This window comes from Ciona robusta, chromosome 8 (genome assembly GCF_009617815.1).
Source record: "Ciona robusta chromosome 8, ASM961781v2".
Classification (NCBI taxonomy): Eukaryota; Metazoa; Chordata; class Ascidiacea; order Phlebobranchia; family Cionidae; genus Ciona; species Ciona robusta.
This window is the reverse complement of record NC_143242.1, coordinates 3205786-3229109: the sequence shown is the minus strand read 5'-3', so window position 1 is coordinate 3229109 and position 23324 is coordinate 3205786. Positions and strand designations below refer to the sequence as shown.

The window sequence follows — 23324 nt, the reverse complement described above, 5'->3', positions numbered from 1 at the left end:
TATACCGCTTCAAGGCTTTATTTTTAAACAGTACCTAAACAAGAACGGTATGTGTGGTCTAACTGGCCGTATATACCACACAGCTTGGTGTGCTTCTCATGTGTTGAAACTGTCTTTGCCGCACACACGCGCAGCTGCGCTGTATCAAACTCGCGTGCCTCTGCGCAGCAAGTCATGCCCTAATCTCACACAATCTGGTTGATATAGTTTCGCGTTAAGATGCCAATCTGTGGAAAAGTAATTGGCTTATGGTTGTCAAGCAGACATAATCCTGTGTATAAAACCACAACAAAATACCGGACACGGTTTACCGGCAAGTTTGTTACTGTAAACGTCAGGACTCTATGAGTTAAGTTACCAGCATTAAAATTGCATGCAACAAAACGATATAAGCATAGTTGCTGGGCTGTTTTGATTGAATAAAAACCCAAAGTGTATTATTTGCGAAGTAATATGTTTGTTTGTGTGTATTATAAAAGATTGCGGCATCAAAAAGAAACACTTATTATTGCATTTTTCAATCTGAACACCGTCTAATAAAAAGTTCCTTATTTTGTCCCGAACGCTGCCCACGCTTATCTATTCCTCGAACTAACGATATTTGGTTGGTTTAACAAGTTCAAATCAACAAATATTCCAAGAACTGTATACCACTTATGCGTAATGACCTTGTTGAATAAAGAGGTACTACACAAACACACAGCAAAAAACACTCTGAACTCTCAAGACCAAAGTCATCTATTCTCCCTGCGTTTCAAAGTCCTAACTGAATAAAACAACTCACTTTATTACAACATGTATTGCTTAGCTCTTGTATGCTTTACCATTGCTGTCAAAACCTATCCCGCTTTACTGATAAGTGAATCGGTGGTTTTCCCTCAAGGCACTTAAACTGTAAATTCATATTTTAAACTTATTCCATTAAACGGTTCCGAAGAACTTTCGTTTGGTTCAAAAGTGAAATTCCTTGTTAAAAACCGCTTTGTGTTTTGTATATACATCGAATGTCATGCAGCTGGCAGGTGTACGATGTCCTTCGGGCTAAACATTTCTTAATCGAAAAATAGCTGTTTTCATTATGTGTATCCACGTGGAAAAAAAACCACTCCAGTGACATTACAACTGACATTCAATCGTCACAGTTGAGCAGTTTGAATTTGGTGGTACGCAGCCTTTCAAAATAAAATACCAATCTCATTCAGCTGTTTTCAATGCTTCAAAATAGTTTGTGTTATAGCCTACGAACATTTGGCATCGGCACGCGTGTTATGAAAATCACTCGGCAGTTCAGACAAGTAAAGCTTTGTAGGACTTCCATGCTTAATATTACAAATCGGTCCAAAAACGTTATTTTTGCCGTATTTCAAGACAGCGGCAGAAAGCTATATACTGCTATACATTGCATGACTTTATTTTACACGATAAAATTTGAATACGACAATTAAGGAGGACTGTAGTGTATTTGGTAGCTACGTGCTCTCGGGAAACCACAAGTTGACTAACGCGAACCGTAAATCTTTATTGACACTATACAAGTTCTTATGCGAGAAGAATTAGAAGCATTTTCTGTGGACAATGGATGGGCCAGCCTCGTCGTATTCTTGCTTGGTGATCCACATCTGTTGGAAGGTGGAGAGTGAAGCAAGGATGGATCCTCCGATCCATACGGAGTATTTCCTCTCTGGTGGAGCAATGATCTTGATCTTCATGGTGCTGGGAGCAAGAGCAGTGATCTCCTTCTGCATTCTGTCAGCGATACCAGGGTACATGGTTGTACCTCCGGAGAGAACGTTGTTGGCGTAAAGATCTTTACGGATGTCAATGTCGCACTTCATGATGGAGTTGTAGGTGGTCTCATGGACACCGGAGGATTCCATACCTGGTTAATACAGCAGCGTTAAGTTTTCACAACACAAGTCATGACTGTAATTCTCACCAATGAAGGATGGTTGGAACATAGTCTCTGGGCATCTGAATCGCTCGTTTCCGATGGTGATGACTTGACCGTCAGGAAGTTCGTAGCTCTTCTCGAGTCCACTGCTGGATGCTGCGGTGGCCATCTCTTGTTCGAAGTCGAGGGCAACGTAGCAAAGCTTCTCCTTGATGTCACGCACGATTTCACGCTCAGCTGTATTCACATAAAATCACGTTTAAAATCTACAAGTGTTGAAAAGCATTTTTTGGGGGGTTGAAATTACCGGTAGTGACGAAAGAGTAGCCTCTCTCAGTAAGGATCTTCATCAGGTAGTCGGTAAGGTCACGGCCAGCCAAATCCAATCGCATGATGGCGTGAGGGAGTGCGTAACCCTCGTAGATTGGGACATTGTGAGAGACACCGTCACCAGAGTCGAGAACGATACCTTTAGAAAGAAAATTAGTTTTTAATATATTTTATGGGATATCATTCAACAGTTATTTGGTTTTTTAATTTAAAAGAAATTTTGTTCAGTATATGGAGCACACTTACCGGTGGTACGGCCAGAGGCGTACAGGGAAAGCACAGCCTGGATGGCGACGTACATGGCTGGGACATTGAATGTCTCGAACATGATCTGGGTCATCTTTTCACGGTTGGCCTTGGGGTTAAGTGGGGCTTCAGTCAGCAAGACGGGGTGCTCTTCTGGAGCAACACGGAGCTCGTTGTAGAAGGTGTGATGCCAGATCTTCTCCATGTCGTCCCAGTTGGTGATGATACCGTGCTCGATCGGGTATTTGAGAGTCAGGATACCTCTCTTGCTTTGGGCTTCGTCACCGACATAGCTGTCTTTTTGTCCCATACCGACCATGACACCCTATGAATTAGAAACTCTTTAGTAAGCCATACAAAATTATCTTGAACAAGATTTTATGCTACTTATAATTACCTGATGTCTAGGGCGACCGACGATGGATGGGAAGACGGCACGTGGTGCGTCATCTCCAGCGAAACCGGCTTTTACAAGTCCGGAGCCGTTGTCGCATACGAGCGCGGTTTGTTCTTCTTCTTCTTCAGACATTTTCTTTTGTTTTTATCTGCAACGATACATTTTGGTATAAAAACTATTGGAAACAATTATTTTATCCCCTAGTTGCTGCTTTTCTTGCATTTTGTATTAACGCGAAACCAAACCCCACCAGCTTTATTATACTACTGCACGAATGTTGCGTTGGAAGACTGAATGTAATGAGAGATATGCCTACCGCTGTTATTTAAATGTATATATATTTAATTTAAAAACCCCAAAACTTCTATATCTTTCTTAGCAAACCTAACTATATATTAACTGCAACCTTTTATTCTCGTACGGTTATGTATAGCTGTGGTTGTTGACCACCATTCAGTAATACGCCGGTTATGGGCGCGCAGGTCCCCAGGGGTCTGTAACTTGTCAATTGATAAGCGGTGTTACGTCAGCCGGTTAATTGCAGCTGCCGGTACCGGTCGGCGGTACAAATATGGTTCTGTAAATGCTGCGCCAAAACTAACTTGATAAGAATACGCTCCAGTACTTTGGAAAAATATCTAACCAATTTTGCAAAGTCATCCGGGTTTTAAACCTAATATCATGTTTAAACTTTTCAGTGGCAAAATATGCGTTATTCTTTTAAGAAATCAACGATTTTTAATACAAATTTTTAAATACTTTTTACCAGTGAGAATATTAGCTCGTAGTAAAAAAAATATGTTCGTTATAAAAGTACAAGATTTTGATTTAGTCTTTATACACGACAAACTACTTCTGTATTATAAATTTACCGATTTCTTTAAGAGTTTATATTTATTTGGGAAATACACCTTTATTACAAATTAAAATCAAAGCAGCTACTAACACCAATTAAGTCATATATAAATTAAACTCAGTTAGAAAAATCAATACGCATAGAGTAAAAGAAAAGTATATACGAGAGGTATATATTTTATTAAACAGTTAAACTAAGCTATGGTGGTATCATAGTTCTTCCATCATTGTTTATCATTTGCAAAACCACTATACTCACAAGCCAAAGACATCATAAATAAATAGCATATGCTTATATTCACTACTAACCTGTTGCTTGGTTGAGAAGGTATCACTTGCAATGTCGTTGCTGACTGGGGTCGAAGCTAAGGGCTGTCCTCACATTTATACTCAGTGTGAACGGCTGTCGATTTGACATTTTCCACTGGGATCCCCTCGCTTGCAGTTGCTGCGACTAACCCATGCAACCACACCATATTTGGAGTCCACGTCTTATATATCGTCTTATCTCGAACCGGGTATGCGTATACTCATCTAGCAGCCTGGGAATGGCATTCTCTTCACCGACTATTTGATTTCCCCATATTCGAGCACATCTTCTGCAGTTGCGTGATTGTACATTTGGAAATTATGTTTGAAGAAATAAACTAAAACTAAGCAAATAAACTAAAAATTAAGTTCAGGTTTACGAGCGTTTACATATGGTTTCCAATAAAATTTAGGTAGTTATAATTCCGTTACAATTACAATTGTGTTGTTCTTAAAAGTTATGAGTTTCTGTAAATATATTGCCGCAGTGATGCTCGTGCTGTTATTACATTGATCTTAAACGCATTCTATCGAATAAGATGCCACAAAAGTAACATAACCTACACATTTTTTGGCTATATGTATTAATGATTGAAATGGTCCACCATTTAAAACAGTTTTCAAGAAACACCCATTGACCATATTTGTACATCTGCTGCTGTCCATTAGAAGATACCCAGATGGCAAACCCTTTATGTTACATTGAAGTATAGCCTTCTGATGCATGCGGACACTCCAGATAGCCGAACCAAATATAGAAACGATCATTCCAACTTATACTATGGGGTCATGCTGTATGTTGCCTTTTATGTTGTACGGTATAAAGTGGTAACGTCGTTCTTATACGGCTTTTGTGATGCCGGTACAAAGACTTATTTTACTTACACTATTTTTTTGTATTAATGTGACATTTCATATATATTATATTACTGCTATGATTTAGTGTATGTTCGGTCACAAAAAGTTTATAGTAACCACTACATTAAAATAGTTTCGTCGGTAATTTTAAAATATGATGATGCGACATTGGAAGTATAACGACCTTCCTTGGGCTGTCACGGCATATATAGAGCGCGGTGTGTCCCCTCATAAATGGCCAGACTTACTCTAATTACTGAGGATTCCCGTGAGCCTCAAATACTATGACGTGACGTAGGATGACGTCATTAGCAGGCGGGGTAGAGCGTGCATGAAGCTGCTTAAGGGAAAGAAAGTTTCGTTTTATATTCGGCGCACAAGGAACCGTTATAGGGCGTGTCTTAGCACTCGTGTTCTAACTGTGTAGATGTTGATTCATAAGCGCATCAATGGCAACTGATGTGTTGATTACTGTAGGTAATTTTAAAACCTGTTCAACTATCAGTGTTTAAAGTTATATTGTATGGTGAGGGAGACAGGACACCTTTAGCACATACTATCTAAATGTCCTGATCGTATTTTAAACAGTTGAAAAAGGCCTATGGGAGTCGTGAGGATGCCGTTTATAATCCTTTATATGTTTTTTATTTACTATCAAATGGGTTGAGAAAATAAAATGGTTTCCCATCTTCCCCCACCCTATACCATATGAATAAACCGGTTCCCACTTTTCGTCTTGTGCAGTTTGTCTCGGATATGTCCGGCGCCGTGGCGTAGTGGTTAGCGCGCCTGCCTCTACCCCAGAGGTAATGGGTTCAAGGCTCGTCGCTGCTACCATTGTGGCCTGTGGGCGTATGTGTCCTTGAGCAAGACACTTAACGACAATTGCTCCAACCCAGTAGTCACTAATGGGTTGTCCAAATTATAAGCCATACATAAAAATGAAAAAAAAATCCAAAAAAAATAATCACCCACAAAGTAACATACTTGGTAACTCGTAAACTGGCGCGAGGTGCACACCCGTGTTATAACGACTGTCGTTTTCCGGCCACGCGAGGATAAAGTAAGTTACATTCATATTTTGGTTTGGGCCACTGCTGTCGGCCTACCTTGTGTCTGTGAGTTTTATTTACTCAAACATTTTGGCTCGGTGATTTTTGTCGACACATTGTGTTTTTAGACATGACACAGTAGCCTATATAGGCCTATTTATACCACGATTTGTATAGTAAAGAATTTTAATGAAATCAATTCCACGGGAGCAAAAATAAGTCACCAAAGTAATACACAACTCATCACATATAAATTATATCAGTAATTTGAAATAATTTCATAAAAAAAACACATAAATACAAACATAAGTTTTATATACTTGGACGTAATTTTTATAATCGGTGTTATGAACAACGATTTCTAACACAATGTAACAAAATGAATTTGATGGGTTTTAGAAAAAATGGCTTCATTTTTTATATTTATACTAGGTTGAGGGTAAGATGGATACCGTTAGCACATTATGTCCCATATGTGGTTTTAACAAAAACAATGCTTATTTAGAGTCGTATTGATACGGTTATACAATTTTGTTAAAATCCCTTGTTTACTACCAAATGGGACGATAAAAGAGAATGAAAACACGGACCATCTTACCCCAACCGATAACATGCAAGTACCAAGAGACGATTTTAAACATTCAAGGCACCTACAGTGCTTAATTTGGGGTAAAATGTTTTTGAACGAACGAGACTCTGAAGAATAAGATCCAACAGGAAAGTGCAGTAACTTGAGAAGGTTAAGGCAAGGTACAGTAAGTGACAGAACAGTGAGAACGAACATAGATAACGCAGTGGTGGTTGTACATAATTTAACTGTGTGCATGGTGGAAGCAACCTCGTGTCTTTTAAAACGACTTGAACAGAGTTACACAAAGAAATTTACAAACTTTGCCTATAAAAGAAAACAATTATAGAAAGAGCAATTGAAGGCCTAATATAAATGCTATAAGAAAATATGAATGGCAATTGCGTTTGGGGCTTTTTGAACTTGAATTTGAACTGTTTAGCTGCTACTTGTATCCGAGCTAATAATACTTCCTCGGTGCCCGTAAGCTTTCTTTGCAGATCGGTTTGGGTCACCTACATCATGCTTAAAGTCGGGTAGGAGATAGCGGCGAAGGTATCTGTAATAGTGAAGCAATATTTACAAATGGCTGAATGAATGAATGTAACTTATTTATCTCGTATGCCGGGTCTATGAAACTAGTTACAGCTTGGATGTTCGTTTCATATACCTCGTGGTTGATAACGCTACCAAGACACATATTTGTAACTTTGTGAATAATTTTTCTTTTTCATATACGACTGACAATTTAAACAAGTGACCATTTGGGTTGGAGCAAGTGTCGCGCTAACTATTGTACTACTGCGCCAAACATAACTTAATTCAATTCGGATATGTTAAAAAAATACACTATTTACCTAGTTGATATTCGGGTTATGGCTTGTCTGTATCTTTTGTTTTCTTTCACGCTATCGGAAGAAACTTGTTTCCTTGCATTTCGTCGCTCTGGTGTTTCAGAATCTGGGTCATACCTTCCACAACGACACAGACACTTTGCCTGCAACGACAACATTGTCACTTTACCAAGCAGAGATATTCCAGTACTTTTTTAAACAGTCAAATAGCAGCTGAGGCTATAACACTGTTCAGGGTTCATCAGTTTCAATACAACATGACGGTTCATATAGCAGGGTGGGGGAAAGAGGGGACACCTTTAGCACATTATATCCAAACATACTGATTGTGTTTTAAACAATTGACAACGGTCTATAGGGTCTACAGGAGTCGTGAGGACTTTTTGTACTATCAAATGGGACTAGAAAGTAGAATGAAAAGGTGTCCCATCTTCCCCCACCCTACTATATGTATTATACGATTTTTATTTCGAACGTTTTAGCGTGACCATACTTTTTAAACCCAAACTTTTGAGAATAGTATCGTAGTTTAATAATCTATGATTGAGCTTGTTCCTACCTTGAAATAAGCACAGCATGCTACTATGCTTTGTACAGTGGGTAGAAGATTCATTGGACAAGGTCTGGGGCAAACATTAACTTTCACATAACGCATCCACATCCCAGATCTATGATACTTCCATTCAATCTCAGCATTGTCACGAACGCGATCGAAGGAATGCGACATCATAGCGATCAGCATGTTGAGCATGACCACTACAGCCCACATGTGAAACACCATTGAGAGAATGAGGCCAGATGGTAGAGTTATGGTCGACTGTGGAATATTAAAGTTAAATCTATGGCAATTTTTTTATAAAAACTGGAAGGAAATCTATTTTTTGGCGGTACATATGTGAGAGCAGGAGCTATATATTATAATTGTAACACCTATAAAAAGGGTATAATTTTTTTTAGGATTTTTTTGCTAATTTTTTATGAAAATTTGAAGGAAATCTATATTTAGCGGTGCATATGTAACTCCAGGTGCTATAAAGTAGGGAGGGGGAAGATGGGACACCTTTAGCACATAATATCCAAATGTCCTGATCGTGTTTTAAACAATTAACAACGGTCTATATATGGGAGTCGTCAAGATATATAGTTTTATAATTCTTTAAATTTTCTTTGTTTACTACTAAATGGGTCGAAGAAATACAGTTAAATGGTGTCCCGTCTCCCCCCCAACTTTCTCTGTATAAAGCGTAACAGTTATAAACAGAATATACATTCGCGCATGTGAAAAGGTGGTAACAGATTCGCAATATTAATGCAAAATAAAATTATCAAAATAGCTTTTAGATTTTACATCGCCAAATTGTCATAAAAAGCAAATATAAAACGGTATAGAAAGGCAAGTAAGTAAGTTATCGTTTCCTAGATTATATGAACTGACCTGTCCCGGAACTTTGACTGCAGCAGTTGGTTCGGCACCGTAGCCATAACCATATAGGGTCCAATACTGCTCCAGGATTGAATCAATGATAGAGGAATAGACAGGATAGCAAGTGAAGGACGAGCTGTCAAATGTATCGCCGCAAACTTCTCTTTCAGTAACGTTCATTCGGAAAAGACGGGGCTAAAAGCGAAGCTAAGTTGTAATTTAATGAGCACGCGCAGGCATAACCAAAACATGACATTACTTTATTTTGTCTCTTCGATTACTTGTTACAGTAGCAAAGATCAGAGTAGTATATATAGTATTGTGGGGTAAGATGGGACAGTTTAAGCACAAAATATCCAGATCGTATTTTAAACAAATAATTAACTTCGGTATATGGAAGCCGTTGGAATACGGTTTTATAATTACTTGAATGTTCTTTCTTAACTACCAAATAGAACGAAAAAATAGAGTGAAAAGGTGTCCCATCTTCCCCTATACCCTAGTAGCAATATATAGGGAGTATTCGGCTTTTAACGCTATGCAACGAAAGTCGTTATGACACGCAGAGTTATAAAATCGCCAAAACCGTGCTCCTTAAAAGTCGTAACTGCTACACCAAATACATTTTACGTTCTTTTAGTTTACTATTTATATGGTATAATGTAATATAAATGTGAACATAATATATGGTATATAAACGTGTAAGGTATATTTGTGCTGACTTACCGTGCCGTACGCCCAATATAGCTGAGTCATTCCGAACGCAAATGCCATGAAAGTAACAGCGAAAAGAACGAGAAATCGAAAAATGTCAACCATCATTTTATCGAGGGACAGTTGAAGGGGGCCTGGAATAATGCATTGATTTGTTGAGAACTTTTCACGTGCAGAATATAACGTTATTTATTGCAACATATAGAACTGTTGGGGGAGACGGGACTGCATATAAATTCCAAATATCGTGTTTTCCTGATCGTGTTTCAAACAATTAACAACGGTATATAGGAGTCGTGAGAATACGGTTTTATAATTCTTGGGATGTGCTTTGTTTACTACCATCCTGGAATATTTTATTTTGTCGAATTAAAATTGTGGGGGTATAAAACGATAACAGTTTGAAATATAAGTATCCCATGGCACAACTTAACTACTGAAGTAGGTATAGGAAAACCTATAGAGTAACTCGGTCAATTCTTGCCTAAATCTCAGGTCCGTACTATCTCTGTAAGCTCTTCGATATAAAAACGCAAAATTAACTTTCAAACAACAATGCTGATACGTAAGCAGTAGTTATTGGTCGCCAAAGTCCTATAACTTACCCAGAGTCCGGTCAATATATAGCAGTTCCATGGCTCGTACAAATATCAGTATATAGATGAGAGCATAGCAGACCTCTGATATATAAACAGGCCAAGCAAATTCTAACTCCCATGTCTCTCTATTGCACAGATCAAAACCGTCAGGCTGTTAAAGATATAAACTTTATAATTGCCTGTTTTATATGGTGTTACTTTGGTATTGTAATATGCTTGATCATTTGGTAATATATAGTAGGGTATAGGGGAAGATGGGACGCCTTTTCATTCTATTTTCTCGTCCCATTTGGTAGTAAACAAAAAAAATCGAGGAATTATAAAACCGTATCCTCACGACTCCCATAGAATGTTGTTAATAACTGAAAAAATGAATTTAAACTTACAGCTGGTAGGTAAGATTTGAGATTTGCAGAACACGTTACGTTCAAGCTCCTACTCCTCATAAGACCTTTTGTGACTTGTGTGTCCACTATCGTCATAACAGCGATAACTAAAGATAGAAATATCATCCCGCTGTCATTCATGTTCCAAACATTGGTCATGAACTGTAGGGTCGGTGAAACTCGAAGTCGGTTGAACTAAAAATATTTAAAAAAATAATTAGCTGCTAAGTACGAGTTGTAAACACGGCAAGAATAGTGTTCACTGTAATAGCTTCAAAATATCCGAAGCTTGAACATAATAGCGGTATTTCAAACTTGCATAGTATGTTTGAATCATTGGGATGCCGACACAGGTCAACCTTACAAGTTAATTGCAATCTCTACTTTCCTTGGACTTCTACATCGTTTCGCCCCGCTTTGTTTAAGTTCTGGTAGTGCCGTTTAAGTTATTTCAGTGTTATGGTAGTCACAACGTTCTTACTATAGTTTTGACAATTACATGTTTTAATGTTTAGATAATCTAATATTCTAATGTATAGTAGGGTGTGGAAAATGGGACACCTTTTTATTCTATTTCTCGTCCTATTTGATGGTAAACAAGGAACATTCAAAGAAATATATAAATTCTTCCGACTCCCATAGACCGTTAATTGTTTAAAACTTGGTAAGGGTATTTGGATATTATGTGTTATACATTTCCCCTTTTCCCCTACCTTAATATGCAATTGCTAATTCATTGCTGCGTACTGGTTAGAAAATGTTGTTTTTAGTATGGGTATCATAAATATTTAGGTCGTTCAAGCAGTCAAAAATAAGAAAAATTACGCTTGTTTAAACTTACATATCTATAGCCTTTCGCAATCACCCATACAAATACAATGTAATCGACTGCGCCTGGTTTCTGTCCAAGGCAATCGCACTTTGCGTTGGTGAGCAGAATAAGTCGAATGATCATGAGCAACAAGAAAGAAATTTCGGATGCGATGTGGCAGCTTAAATTAACCATCGGGTTTCGAAGAAGACGACCAGGCCTAAAACATTGAAGTAAAGATTGTCAATAAACAGCAAAAAGATTAGTTACAGTAAGTGGGGTAAAACGGGACATGATTTTCTTTTTTTTATCGTTTTATTTGGTAGTAAACAAAGATTTTTTACAGAATTAAATGACTACGGCCTCACGGCTATAAAAAGTTTTGTGAATTGTTGAACACAATTAAAAAATATAGGATTTGGTGCTAAGAGTTTTCCATCTTCCTTACACTATACGAAATTTAAACTAACTTACTTGGAATTCGGGGCAATGATAAAAGCAAGGCTGATAATCGGGAACAGAAACGCCAGAATTGTTCGCACGATGAATGGGCGCCACCCATTGTCACATTCGAATAATGTTCCCTGCCGCAAGGTGGAGAGCGCGAGTTGGCAATTTTCGTGTGCGACAAAACTTTTCATTCTCACTTCACATGCTCGTTCTACTGGGTTGAGGTAATGACGATGGATCGACTGCAAACGATATTACGGTCACTTATTATTGTTTACGTGTATTTGTAAATATATAAGTGTTAAACACTTATATATAGTAGGGGGGGGGGTAAGATGCGACATGTTTTTATTCTACTTTTTGTCCCATTTGGTGGTAAACAAAGAATATTTTCAGAACTATATAAAAAGTAATCCCGCGACTCCAAAAATACTATGTTTATTGTTTGAAACAAAATTAGAAAACATGGAAGTTGGGTGCTAACAATATTCCATCTTAGCCTGTAGTACTTTACACAATAAATTACGTTCTGGAAATGACGACTCAATATTGTACATTGGTATGAATCAGAGAAAGCGAATTAAAACGGAATCATTACACCGTCATGTTACGAATATTACATACCACCCTTGCATAACGTGTGTAATAATGACTACCACCCATTAAGTTCAATGCACCTTTTATAGACAAGAATTTTACAATATTTAAAACAACATTGAGAGTAGAATAACATTCCATATCGTTTTATGGAAGTCGAATAAAGAGTCTCAAATTTTCACATACCATAACGATAGGTCATATGACAGATTAAACCGCGAATTCAACGTCAAATATAAGCAATACAAAGATGTTTGTTTTACCAGTTGGTCGTGGCCTGGTGGATCGAAACGGAGTAGGTCGGTGAGATCGGTGGGCGAACGGACTTCACTCAACAGGTCGCATGCGAAGTCTTCAACCTAAAACCAAATGCTTGACGTTACACAGCACAAAACGATGTCCAACAACAAATCGAAATAGGACAACACTTGAAATTATACTGGTTAAAACGCAGCACAAAACGATGTCAAAAAAATACAACAATGCATGAAACTATACTGGTAGTGAAGTTATACTGGCCGAAACACATATCGCGCAGTTTAAACTTTAGTAGGCACATTGGTTTCGTTGGTATGTATATTTGTGGAGTTTTGAGACATGCACATGTCGTAGTTTCAAATTATTTGTGGAGTTTTGAGAGCATGCACATGTCGTAGTTTCAAATTTTTATATCGAACATTTTATAAATATGTGATAGAGCAACTGACTAACAGAGAGTGTCCTGTGACGTCTCGTTGCACTTGGTCACGCATTCGGAAGCGGACATTCATTCTATATCTAAAATACACCATTGGGGATAGTCATAGCTTGTTTACCTGTGACGCAAGCTGCCTGTACAACGTTGCTGCGGATGGTTCGTCAGTTGCTTTCTTTTTTAACTTCTTGTACAGCGAGAAGAGATTCTCCAGCATGTCCCAGTGCTCGTGTGCATCTGGAAGTTAACGTAACTGTTTAGTGTTTACCATACTGAAACCAGCTGTGTAAGCATTATTTTTTTTTCGGTTGTGATTCTCGTCACGTTGCTACGGCTCATAATACAATCACATGCATAAAATTCCCTTTGTCGAAATTTACACGGCTCACGTAATAGGGTAACTGAAAGTATAGTAGGGTTAGAGAACATCCCATTTGGTAGTAAACAAAGAATAATCAATAAATTACAAAACATTATTCCCACGACACCTTTGTAAATTGTTTAAAACACGATCAAGATATTTGAATATCATGTGCTAAAGTTGTCCCATCTTTCCCCACAGTACTTTATAAGTCTTATACCAGCGCTACTGAATGTATTCAGCAGAGGCAATGCTTATACCTACCGTCTGGGTTTTCAGTAAACATCATAACCATGTAAGCCGGGCTTGCTCTGGCCCGGTAATACAGTATATCGTTGTTGGTAGCGTCCCATGCTCGTTCAAGAACCGTTTTCAGCATTGGCTTTTCTAAGGTGTTGTAAGTCCGGTTTGGCTTGCGTGAGAAAATTCGTTTCTTTGCGGTTTCGTTGCTGATTCTAAACGAATCAAATAAAATTTATAATCAGAAAGCTATAACATTAGATAAAGAAGACATGGGCCGCTTTAATTGCAAACCTAACGACCATAATTTTTTAATTACGGGATAATGTTTTAGTTTCTAAACATACACCACTCGAATCAAGGTCTAATTAAAGTTTGACTTTTTTTAATAATAGTGCTGTGAGGTAAGATATCCCATCTTACCCCATCCCCATCTTACCCCAGCCTACTATACATTTATTATTTGTAGGTGCATTCATACTCAAAGAAACCAACAAAAATGTTTAAGTGTCTCAGTTAGTGGCATTCCACAAGTTTTGTTCCAGCCAATATTTCAATCACTTTCAAAATCGAAAATGTCCCACTTACTTAAAACCGTTGGAGTGTAAAATCTTCAGCATGACATAATCGTTCTTGTGGGCAGCCAACTGTATTGGAGTAAGCCCTGGAAATCATATCAGCGTAAAATTGATTGAAGAAAAATATTCGTATATATAGATATGGAAAGGAAATACAAAATTTTCCCGACAGTTGAGGTTGTTTGTTTTGTCCAGATCATTTAAACAGACTGTGTGCTTATAACAAATATAGTAGGCTGGGAAAGATGGGACACCTTTTAGGGAAAAATGGGACACCTTTTCATTCTATTTTCTTGTCCTATTTGGTAGTAAACAAAAACATTCAAACAATTACAAATCCGTATCCTTACGACTCCCATAGACTGCTGTTAATTGTTTAAAACACAGGATGTTTGGATATTATGTGCTTAAGGTGTTCCGTTTCCCACACTCTACTATATGTTTTATAATGTAGTTAGGTTAGAGTATTCGTTTTCTAAACGGTGTACTCTTATTTATTCATGCATTTATTCGTTCGTTTAAACCTCCTTGCCTACACGCATGCAGCCTTTGTCCCACATTTAGAACATGCTACACATCACTTACTTAAACTATATAAGAGAGTGCAATAAGTCGAATGTAGGTGGTTGGAAAAAAATCAAAACTGCATAAATAAGTTGCCCGACAGTAAACTGGTCTGGTATTTATATAGCAAAGTTATACAAACACTCCTCTGCACTCTTACTACGACATAAATTTAGACTAATAAAATAAATGTACTGTTTGGAGCTGCTGACAGATGGGGGAGGGGGCATGGCGTAATTTTGTAAACAAAAAGCTAAATAACAAGTTTTCGTTTATACGCGCTTACCTGGCGGATAAAACGAGTCGTCACCGGTTATAACTTGATTTCGTTTCTTGTCATATTTCATGAATAACTCCACGACATCGTAGTAACCGAAGTCAATAGCGTGGTACAGACACTCGTCAATTTCCACCTGCAACAAAGAAGTTTGAGAAACTAGTTTTAAACAGTTGACTGTAGGCTACGATATTTTAGAAGTGTATAACCAATGAACCTTACTGTTTGTATTCACCATTTAAAATTGGTAAAAGAAGCTAAATTTTAAACCTTTTTGTTTAATTAAATTTTAAATCGTCAAAAAATATGGTGATTAACGAGTTCAAAGTGACTCCATGACGATTTTAAATGGTGAATACAAACAGTAAGGTCCATTGATTATAAACTTTTTAAAAATGTAGCCCTCGCCAGGCTTGGTGAAACAGTGTTTACTTTGGTTTTATTAAAAATTGCATTAATTTAAAACTCATGGCATCAAGATTTGTTGTCTGCAAATACCCTTAAACGCCAGCGTTAAACATTCCTGCGTTTTACTATTTAATCCGGCATGCAACGTTAGTCTAACGCTGAATAAAAAATAAAAAAAAACAGTTGTAAGTTTCAAATAGGTCTCCACGATTTATGCTTATATTCCGAATAGATTTACCAAGAAAACAACAAGACGCAAAGGTTATACTTTCCGATTTCAAATCGCAGGAGACGTATTCATCTCACGCCTTTGCGGCGACGGTAGGCCAAAATAGTAACTAACCAAACCCTCATGAGAAATTGTATTTAAAAAAGATAACCACACCTTTTGTTCAGTGCCCAGGAACACAAACCGCATACATTAGTTAAGTTACACCAACGTTTTGGTAACGTCGTACCAGCTGCATTAATAGATTATCAAGGGGTTTAAGTATAATTGCAACATATATTATATATATAATACGATAACAGATTTAAAGTTAATCTTTAATGCAAAATTCCTGACTGTTGGACTGAACGAAAGCTATGGTTTTTCAAAGATGGGACACTTTTTCTTTTGATTTTCTCGGGGGATGATGGGACAACATTTCTTTCGATTTTCTCGTCACATCAGTATACAAAAAACAATCAAAGAATTATTAAACCGTATCCGCATGGCTTCCATAGACCGTTGTTAGTTGTTATAAACAAGCTCATGATGTTTAAATATCATGTGATAAAAGGGTAAATCTTTGTAAAGTACCAAATAAGAGGAAAAAATAAATTGAAAAGGTGTCCCATCTTTTCCCACCCTACTTCATGTTGTATATAATGTGATTACTGATTATATTACTCGATTTGTCGAAGTGTCACCTTGTATTCAAGAAGCAGTTCCATCATCTCCGTGTTGAGATGAAGCATTGCTATAAAGAGAGCAGATCTTCCCCACTGGTCCCGACAGTTCTTATTAAACCGGAGTTCATTTTTCGAAGGGAGAAGACCAACTAATTTCTTTAGTGTTTCTCGCTTTTTAAGTCTATCTGTTTTTGATTGCTCCGGCGTTACCATGACTACTGGTAAAGGGGTAACGGGCGACGACTTCTGGCCATGCTTGACTTGCCATTTTGATGGGTGCGCAATATGTTTAAACGAAGGTTTGGTTGGTTTTCTTTTTTCGTCGACCTCGTGCATTTCTAGAACGACATTATCGGGCGTAACAGCTGAGTTTCCCGACTTAACACATGTCGAATTCTCTTCGAGCGAATCTTTCTTATCAAGTTCTTTCGCTACGTTTGCAGCCGAATCGTCTTCGACTACGATCGCGGATTCTTCGCTGGTTTGGCTTGTTACTATTAATGGGATCGGCGTTGGGTTATTATTTTGTGCCCTCACGTCATTTTCTCCTGGTCGATTGTTTGCGGTTGGCTTAACTTCGTCGTCTTCGCTGTCAGAAGATAAGACGTCGTTGGCGTTCAAAATGGCTCGGACTTCGTCCAAATCACCGCTTTCCACCGCTCTGAACACATAAGGAGCAAATTAAAAGGGCTGAGCTCAATCAAACTGCCATTTCTTCCGGCACATTTGAACGGTTAATGTCATTCACTGTCGCGGCCATACTAGTAGCGAAAGCCGCCACAAAACTTAATTATACATTCTTACTTTAAGTAACGAAGTTCCTCTTCGGCGATGCCAAGTTCTTTGTTGTTGAGATAAATATTGGTAAAGGTCGCTAAGCTTTTGATTTTCGCATAATTTGCTGCGCTTGGTTGATGCTGCTTGCTTTGTCGTGGTAATGTGCTGTACACGCTGTTCATATCTTTACCGTTTGTTTGCATCCTGCGGTCCAACGTTAATGTACTGCTGCTCGCCCTAAAAAAAATTAAAAATTAACCGGAATTAATAAACACAGATAACTTTTGGCGCTAATTTCCGAAATAGCAGCGAAAAAACAACAATTTGAAACTTGTAGATTTGCTGCACGACATAAAAGTTTCCTTAGGCCTAAAATAACATCTATGAATGAACTCAACTTCCTTCATAAAACTTACGCCATTTTCCCAATTGAGTTTGATGTATTTCTTGGTGATCGTATGTGTCTTTGGGTGGTTAGACTTAAAGTTGATTCGTCTTCCTCAGCCAATAAGTAATGCTTTGGCAAAGACATCGTGTTTTGGTTCTGCATAGATTGTGTACGGTTAACCGTAAATAACCACAATGATAAAAACGATCAGAAATTTTGTTATAGTAGGATGGGGAAGATGGGACACCTTTAGCACATAATATCATTAATACTTTAAATGTTTCTTGTTTACTACCAAATGGGACGAGAAAATAGAATGAAAAAGTGTCCCAACTTTCCCACCCTACTATACCATATTTTTTTGAAGATGTATTTTTGACTTAAATTTAGTGTTACAACCGACTGGGTAAACTAATCGTTTGAGTGAAATAATGACAAACAATATTATACTGGACTAATAGGGTTCACTAACCTTAATATAGCCATTGTGTTTTAATGACCAGATTTAAACACGCTACTAAATCCTGAAAGATGTTTGAACACTCGTTATTAAATGCTGTCCTGCTGTATGTAAAGACTAGGTTTCCGAAAAGACACGTAAATATTTTAACCATTATGTAACTAGTTATTAACTGAACTCAATAAGCTGACGCCGCATTTTTAGCATGGATTCTTAAAACTACTTTACTTGATATTGAACTGAACGATACATGAACTATACTACACCTTCCCTAAAGAGTGCCATGGTTCTTTCAGCAGTATACGTTTCGTTAGGTATGCATGACCCTGCCTTTTGTAATGTGGGAACTACGCTAGGAGGAAACGCTCTGGACTATCAGGTATCACTCATTGATTACAAAACAGCCAATATTTCCGATTTCGCGGTTTTTGCCGACAAAAACAGCGACCACATAAAATACAAAAATAGCGACAACAAAAAAGCTGGACGCCAACAAATATTTAAAATCGCAGTAATTTATTTTTTTGTCACGCATCGTTTGAAAAGCAATACATTCTGACGTCATAAACGATTCATCCCGATTGTCTTCCGTTCCCGTGACGTAATAATTGCTATTTTGTAAGCAAACAATAGCTGTATATTTAGAGTCTTAGATTCGTAGCACTTGTGCCAGCCTTAAACAAACTGACAGAAAAGGAAGTATTATACAATACATACGTTGAGTAACTGCTGCTTTTGGAAGCTGTGAACTCCTACGCATCGCTCGACTATATTGTCTTTCCATATATTTGCATATATTGCTATTTTTTAAAGCGCTAGTGTATATATCAGTCACGTTTATATTGTTGTAAACGTTAACATGCAAAAAACACTTGAATATTGTGATCGAAACCAGAACCGAACGACACACCATATTAAGAGTGAAACACATAACTGCATAGTTGCATAAACTGCTAACACGCCATGACTTATCCACCAACCAAAGCTACCAAGCATGTATGAACCTAACATACAATGTACTGCATCCTCGCAAACCTTGTTTACTTAGGCCTGAGTCACCTACACAGTATTTAATCACAGACTAGTTCCGAAAGCTCGCTTTTCTATAGTATACGTATACGCCTTTCCTTCTGTAATTAGTGTACCAAGATAACAGTTGTACCCCGTGTGCCTGTGAACGAGGAACTAAGCTAAAAAACTAAACAAAACCTTTCTGTTTGAAGAGTACCAGACTGTGTTGAAAGTTGTACAACATGCCTGCTATTTGCGCTATTGGCATTTTGTATAATATATGGTTCTACTTTATCCGATACAGCAGGATACTAGCCAGCACCTAACTGACGTAGGGTTTTTAGAAAATCTTTATTTTCCGCTTCCCTGATCAATGCTTTTACTTTTTCTGTTCAACTGTAACACGGCGCACCAAACGAGTTGATATAGAGCGCTAATACGTGGTACAATAGGGTAGAGTTCGCAATGCAATTTTCTACTGTGCAATTATTTTGCTCGAAGAGATTCCCTTTCCGCTTTTTATCTCAAAAACTGATGCGCAGGTTTTATCTTTCTTACTTTAAAAAGTTCTCCGGCGAAACTCGTTTAAAGCGTCTTTTGAGCGTTTAATCTGCGTTTGACCTAAATATAAAATAAAGCGAGTTTTATGTATAAAAAGTACAGCGCTCGACATCTCGTAACACGCGTAACGGTAAATAATGTGAAAGTGACTTCTTGAAGTAATCCAAGTCGCCACTGGCACAGAAAGATACTCATGTTTGCATAAAACGAACCGAACTAAAGGCACACACATGAAATTCTGCCTCGTTTCACAAGCCACCCACAGCAGATGCGTCGCTCCCCTTAGGTTTTACAAGTCAGCTGTAAAATTTTATAAAGCAATCTATAAGCTCAGCAGGCAGTATACGGCGATAAAATATTCTCAGTCTCGTCGGAATCATTTAATTTTATTTTGGTTGTATATTATTATATCGATCCCAGGAGAGATAATCACAAGTTATAACCTTTATTGATATTTGCTGAGTAAAGAAACGAGCGCACGCGACTGTATCGTTCTCTGTTTGCCAAAATCTGGGAAAACGTAATCAAATGTGCGGCTTCACACAAGCTATAAAGCCCCCGATGATTACAGTGTATCGGATATATGACACCTGCAGACATTGAAGTATTTCATATATACGGTTACTAGCAAAAGAGGGCGACTCTCGCCTTGAAATTTATATTACTGTTTTGATTGCGAATTCTTATACATAAGCTCAAATGATTTTTGACTCAACCCTGTTGTCCACTGACTTTTACTTAACGTATTTTATGTACAGAAAAACACGCAATTCTTTGAACTGTTAGAAACATCAGATATAATACTTCTATAAGCACAAAACTGTTGTTGTTGATAAACAGTGGCCCGGTGCTCCCACACTCTATGTACAGATGATAAAGATACATATCGCTTGACGTATAGTATAGCCGGTGACTCTTTATAGCCGTCTACATAATATGCAAGCCCACTGATTCATCAATACAACGGGATTTTAAGTTAGTCACTCACTTACCAGTTTGTTGACTTCTACAAGTGCCTTGAATATTCACTATGATGTTACGAGACTTATTGCTTCCAATTTAAACAGCATGACCTACAATGCAATCTGTACAAACCAATAAATTACACAATTATCGGCACCTAAACGCAAAACAACATGTTTCAAAATAATGTAATTTACGGAAACTGACAACTTGGCAAGTCATAGCCTGAACGTATACGATTTAAATAAATCATAACACCTACAAACCACTACCCATTTCGTCATACAGGCTTCCTGACATATATTCACATATATACAGCATTTTATATTAAACTGAACCTTTCTTTTAAAGACTTCAACTTAGTACACTTATCTCAATGCAAGTAACAGTTTTCCAAGAAAACACGGAACCCGTTTATTTATCCAGCCTCGCTATTATGCGACTCTCTGCTCATTTGTCTGATATTTGTACTGCCTTTAACTCAGCCAACAAACTTAGACGGCAACTCCGCTCGGTCAAGTTAATATAGACTTGTTCCATGCGGGCAGTTTTCAGCGAACCGAAAAAAGCGTGAAGCGCGTCAGCTCATGATCGTCTCATATATATTCACACCAATGTATTTGCATTACGTAGCAAAGCGTAACCCGGTATGTGACAAAGTCATGCTATGAATTCTTTGGTACGCTTGATGTAGTATCGTTTTCAAAACACGTCTGCGTCAAAGTTGTTTAAACACTGAAAGACCTTTTACGCATGGGTAAATATTTCTTTGTTCACTCACGTCACAATGTACGTATTTAGGCAATTACGTACTTATATACCAAGCGGTACCTTACGCGAAACGCGGAACACAGGTAATTTGATTTCTCTCATTAATTAAGTCGGCCTTCCTAAGTCACTTCGATGCGCAAGTCTTGGCTGCTAGCCCAAACACAAAAGAGCGACGAAACCTGAATCCCAAAAACCTTCTCCTAACATCGAAGGGCTACTTATTACTTGAGTGTTGGAAAAGTCCATTCCACGGACCAACTCTCAGTCGCAATAAAGCAAATTGACTCAGTCTAAGCTGCTGGAAGTGTGCTTCCAATTTTGCCAATTTAATTTCATCACTGCCAGTTATTGCGAGTTAAATCCGACATGGGAAATTAGATGACAAGGCGGCAATCACCGCGCTGCTATTTATTTGCGTTGCAATTTGCTTGTCGCATCGCAAGAGAAGACTGTCTTCCTGTTCATATTACGCAGGCTGTGCATACAGACCTAGTGATTACCTACGTGATTGCTATATACGCGGCTAAGCACTAGCAAGGCGATGTTGAAAGACGCTCAAATCACAAGGGGCTAACTACGGATGATAATTTCCGCGTTCTCATGCTCGGTTCCGCCACACTGACTTCAGTTTGTTTGCCGTGGTTCGACCCGTCATTGTGACGTCACAAAGGCGGGTAATTAAGGGTTATCTATGCCCGAGAAGTCGCAGCGGGATTCGCGACAGTTAAAATACCATCGTCCAGTGGGAATTGCTTCTGCACTTTGTGGCTGTTCGGCTATTAGATCTTTTACCGTTTGGTATTAAAAAGGATGATCGTCAAATCATTCATAACAACGTTAGTAAGCAGCAGGGCTACGTCAGCAAACATCCGCAATGCATTACCCTCACCTCTTAATAAACGAATATACCGGATACATAAACGACTGGTAGAAAAAGCTACGCATACGAAATTTAATCCAGTATTCGTAAATCAGAACGAAATATCTGATGTACTATTTTTTAACCGAAACTAAGCACACATGGATCATGCAATATATGTATATATAAATGCTCATATTTAGTCAGTTACGTGATTCACTCTGTAATTTCCTGGTACGCTCAATGTAATAACAGTCAGATCACCATTCTGTTTTTGGACGTTAGTCGACCATATACTCCAACCCCAAGAATGACTGGCAGAACGAAAACAAACCGAAACAACAGCGGTATTATAAGTTTGCTCTGCTCTACCAACCAAAGGATTATCTAGCACACAATATACACACTCAGTTTTTACGGCGTACAGCTTATTTTTAATAGGAATGTATAAGAACGCCTCGAGCACTTAATGTCATAATTATAACTAAAACAACCTGATCCTTCCTTGCATGCTGTCCCTTTTAGCCGCAGTCAGGTAAGCCACTACCGCTATTTTTTTAAACGTTTGACCACTTTAAAATATTTCAACGCGTGTTGATACCTGCTGTTTATAGACTCGCCTGAACTGTGCATCCCCGTTATACCTTTTTAAAGTTTGACGCTTTGAAAATCATGCTAACATCGATCGCTACAAAGACTGACTTGGAATGAGCGTCGAAACAGGAAGGCTCATGTTTCTAAGTGAAAACTTAAAACGTGATCGCTAATTCAACGCAGGTTTTACCCTCATTCATGAGCGGAAACAACGCCTTTCCCTAAATCGTGTAGGAATGTGTGAGAAATAACCCACAGCTGATTTTCTTGTACAATATTTACGTTGAGATTTTGGTATGGTTTTGACTTTGACTTGTTGCTTATAGAACGTGCAAAAAAGAACGTTTCTTTTGGGCAGGTAGTGGTTAATACTGTGGGGTAAGCTGGGACACCTTTAGCACATAATATCATATTATCCTGATCGTATTTTGAACAATTAACAACGCTTTATATGTGAGTCGTAGGGTGAAATCTTTATAATTCTTTGAATATTCTTTGCTTACTACCGAATGAGATAAGAAAATATGAAAACGGTGTCCCATCTCCTCCACCCTACTATAGATCATTTTACGTCAAACAGTTGT

General features: G+C 38.0%; 2 protein-coding genes across 3 annotated transcripts; both read right to left on the bottom strand.

Annotated features, from left to right (window-relative positions):
• Positions 1–1395: 1395 nt before the first annotated feature.
• On the bottom strand, positions 1396–4168 carry LOC149732335 (actin, muscle-type). Its single transcript, XM_089883690.1, has 6 exons — positions 4029–4168; positions 2865–3012; positions 2468–2792; positions 2199–2360; positions 1937–2128; positions 1396–1879 (listed from the first exon to the last, which is right to left on the bottom strand). The coding sequence occupies exons 2-6, from the start codon at positions 2994–2996 to the stop codon at positions 1554–1556; spliced, it is 1137 nt and encodes a 378-aa protein (XP_089739816.1). The 5' UTR covers positions 2997–3012; positions 4029–4168; the 3' UTR covers positions 1396–1553.
• A 1938-nt stretch (positions 4169–6106) lies between these two features.
• Positions 6107–20678, bottom strand: LOC149732334 (short transient receptor potential channel 5-like). 2 transcript variants are annotated; one of them, XM_089883682.1, is made up of 18 exons: positions 20546–20678; positions 17550–17677; positions 17161–17370; positions 16375–17017; positions 15064–15190; positions 14224–14299; positions 13660–13850; positions 13156–13271; positions 12604–12699; positions 11768–11985; positions 11324–11513; positions 10483–10677; positions 10103–10247; positions 9510–9631; positions 8796–8978; positions 7920–8177; positions 7364–7503; positions 6107–7065 (listed from the first exon to the last, which is right to left on the bottom strand). In XM_089883682.1, the coding sequence occupies exons 2-18, from the start codon at positions 17663–17665 to the stop codon at positions 6945–6947; spliced, it is 3147 nt and encodes a 1048-aa protein (XP_089739808.1). In that variant the 5' UTR covers positions 17666–17677; positions 20546–20678; the 3' UTR covers positions 6107–6944. The 2 variants fall into 2 exon arrangements, with proteins under 2 accessions (XP_089739808.1, XP_089739809.1); XM_089883683.1 differs by lacking the exon at positions 20546–20678 and adding an exon at positions 17994–18109.
• Between the last annotated feature and the right edge of the window lie 2646 nt (positions 20679–23324).

What these genes read in the sequence shown, in the direction of transcription:
- LOC149732335 (XM_089883690.1), bottom strand. Translation starts at nt 2,996, where the DNA reads ATGTCTGAAGAAGAAGAAGAACAAACCGCGCTCGTATGCGACAACGGC. An exon ending in TCGGTCGCCCTAGACATCAG is followed by an intron (nt 2,793 to 2,864) that starts GTAATTATAAGT and finishes TCTAATTCATAG; the next exon opens with GGTGTCATGGTCGGTATGGG. An exon ending in GTTCCAACCATCCTTCATTG is followed by an intron (nt 1,880 to 1,936) that starts GTGAGAATTACA and finishes TGTATTAACCAG; the next exon opens with GTATGGAATCCTCCGGTGTC.
- LOC149732334 (XM_089883682.1), bottom strand. Translation starts at nt 17,665, where the DNA reads ATGTCTTTGCCAAAGCATTACTTATTGGCTGAGGAAGACGAATCAACT. An exon ending in TATATTGGGCGTACGGCACG is followed by an intron (nt 8,979 to 9,509) that starts GTAAGTCAGCAC and finishes CTTCGCTTTTAG; the next exon opens with CCCCGTCTTTTCCGAATGAA. An exon ending in ATAACCCGAATATCAACTAG is followed by an intron (nt 7,066 to 7,363) that starts GTAAATAGTGTA and finishes TCACTATTACAG; the next exon opens with ATACCTTCGCCGCTATCTCC.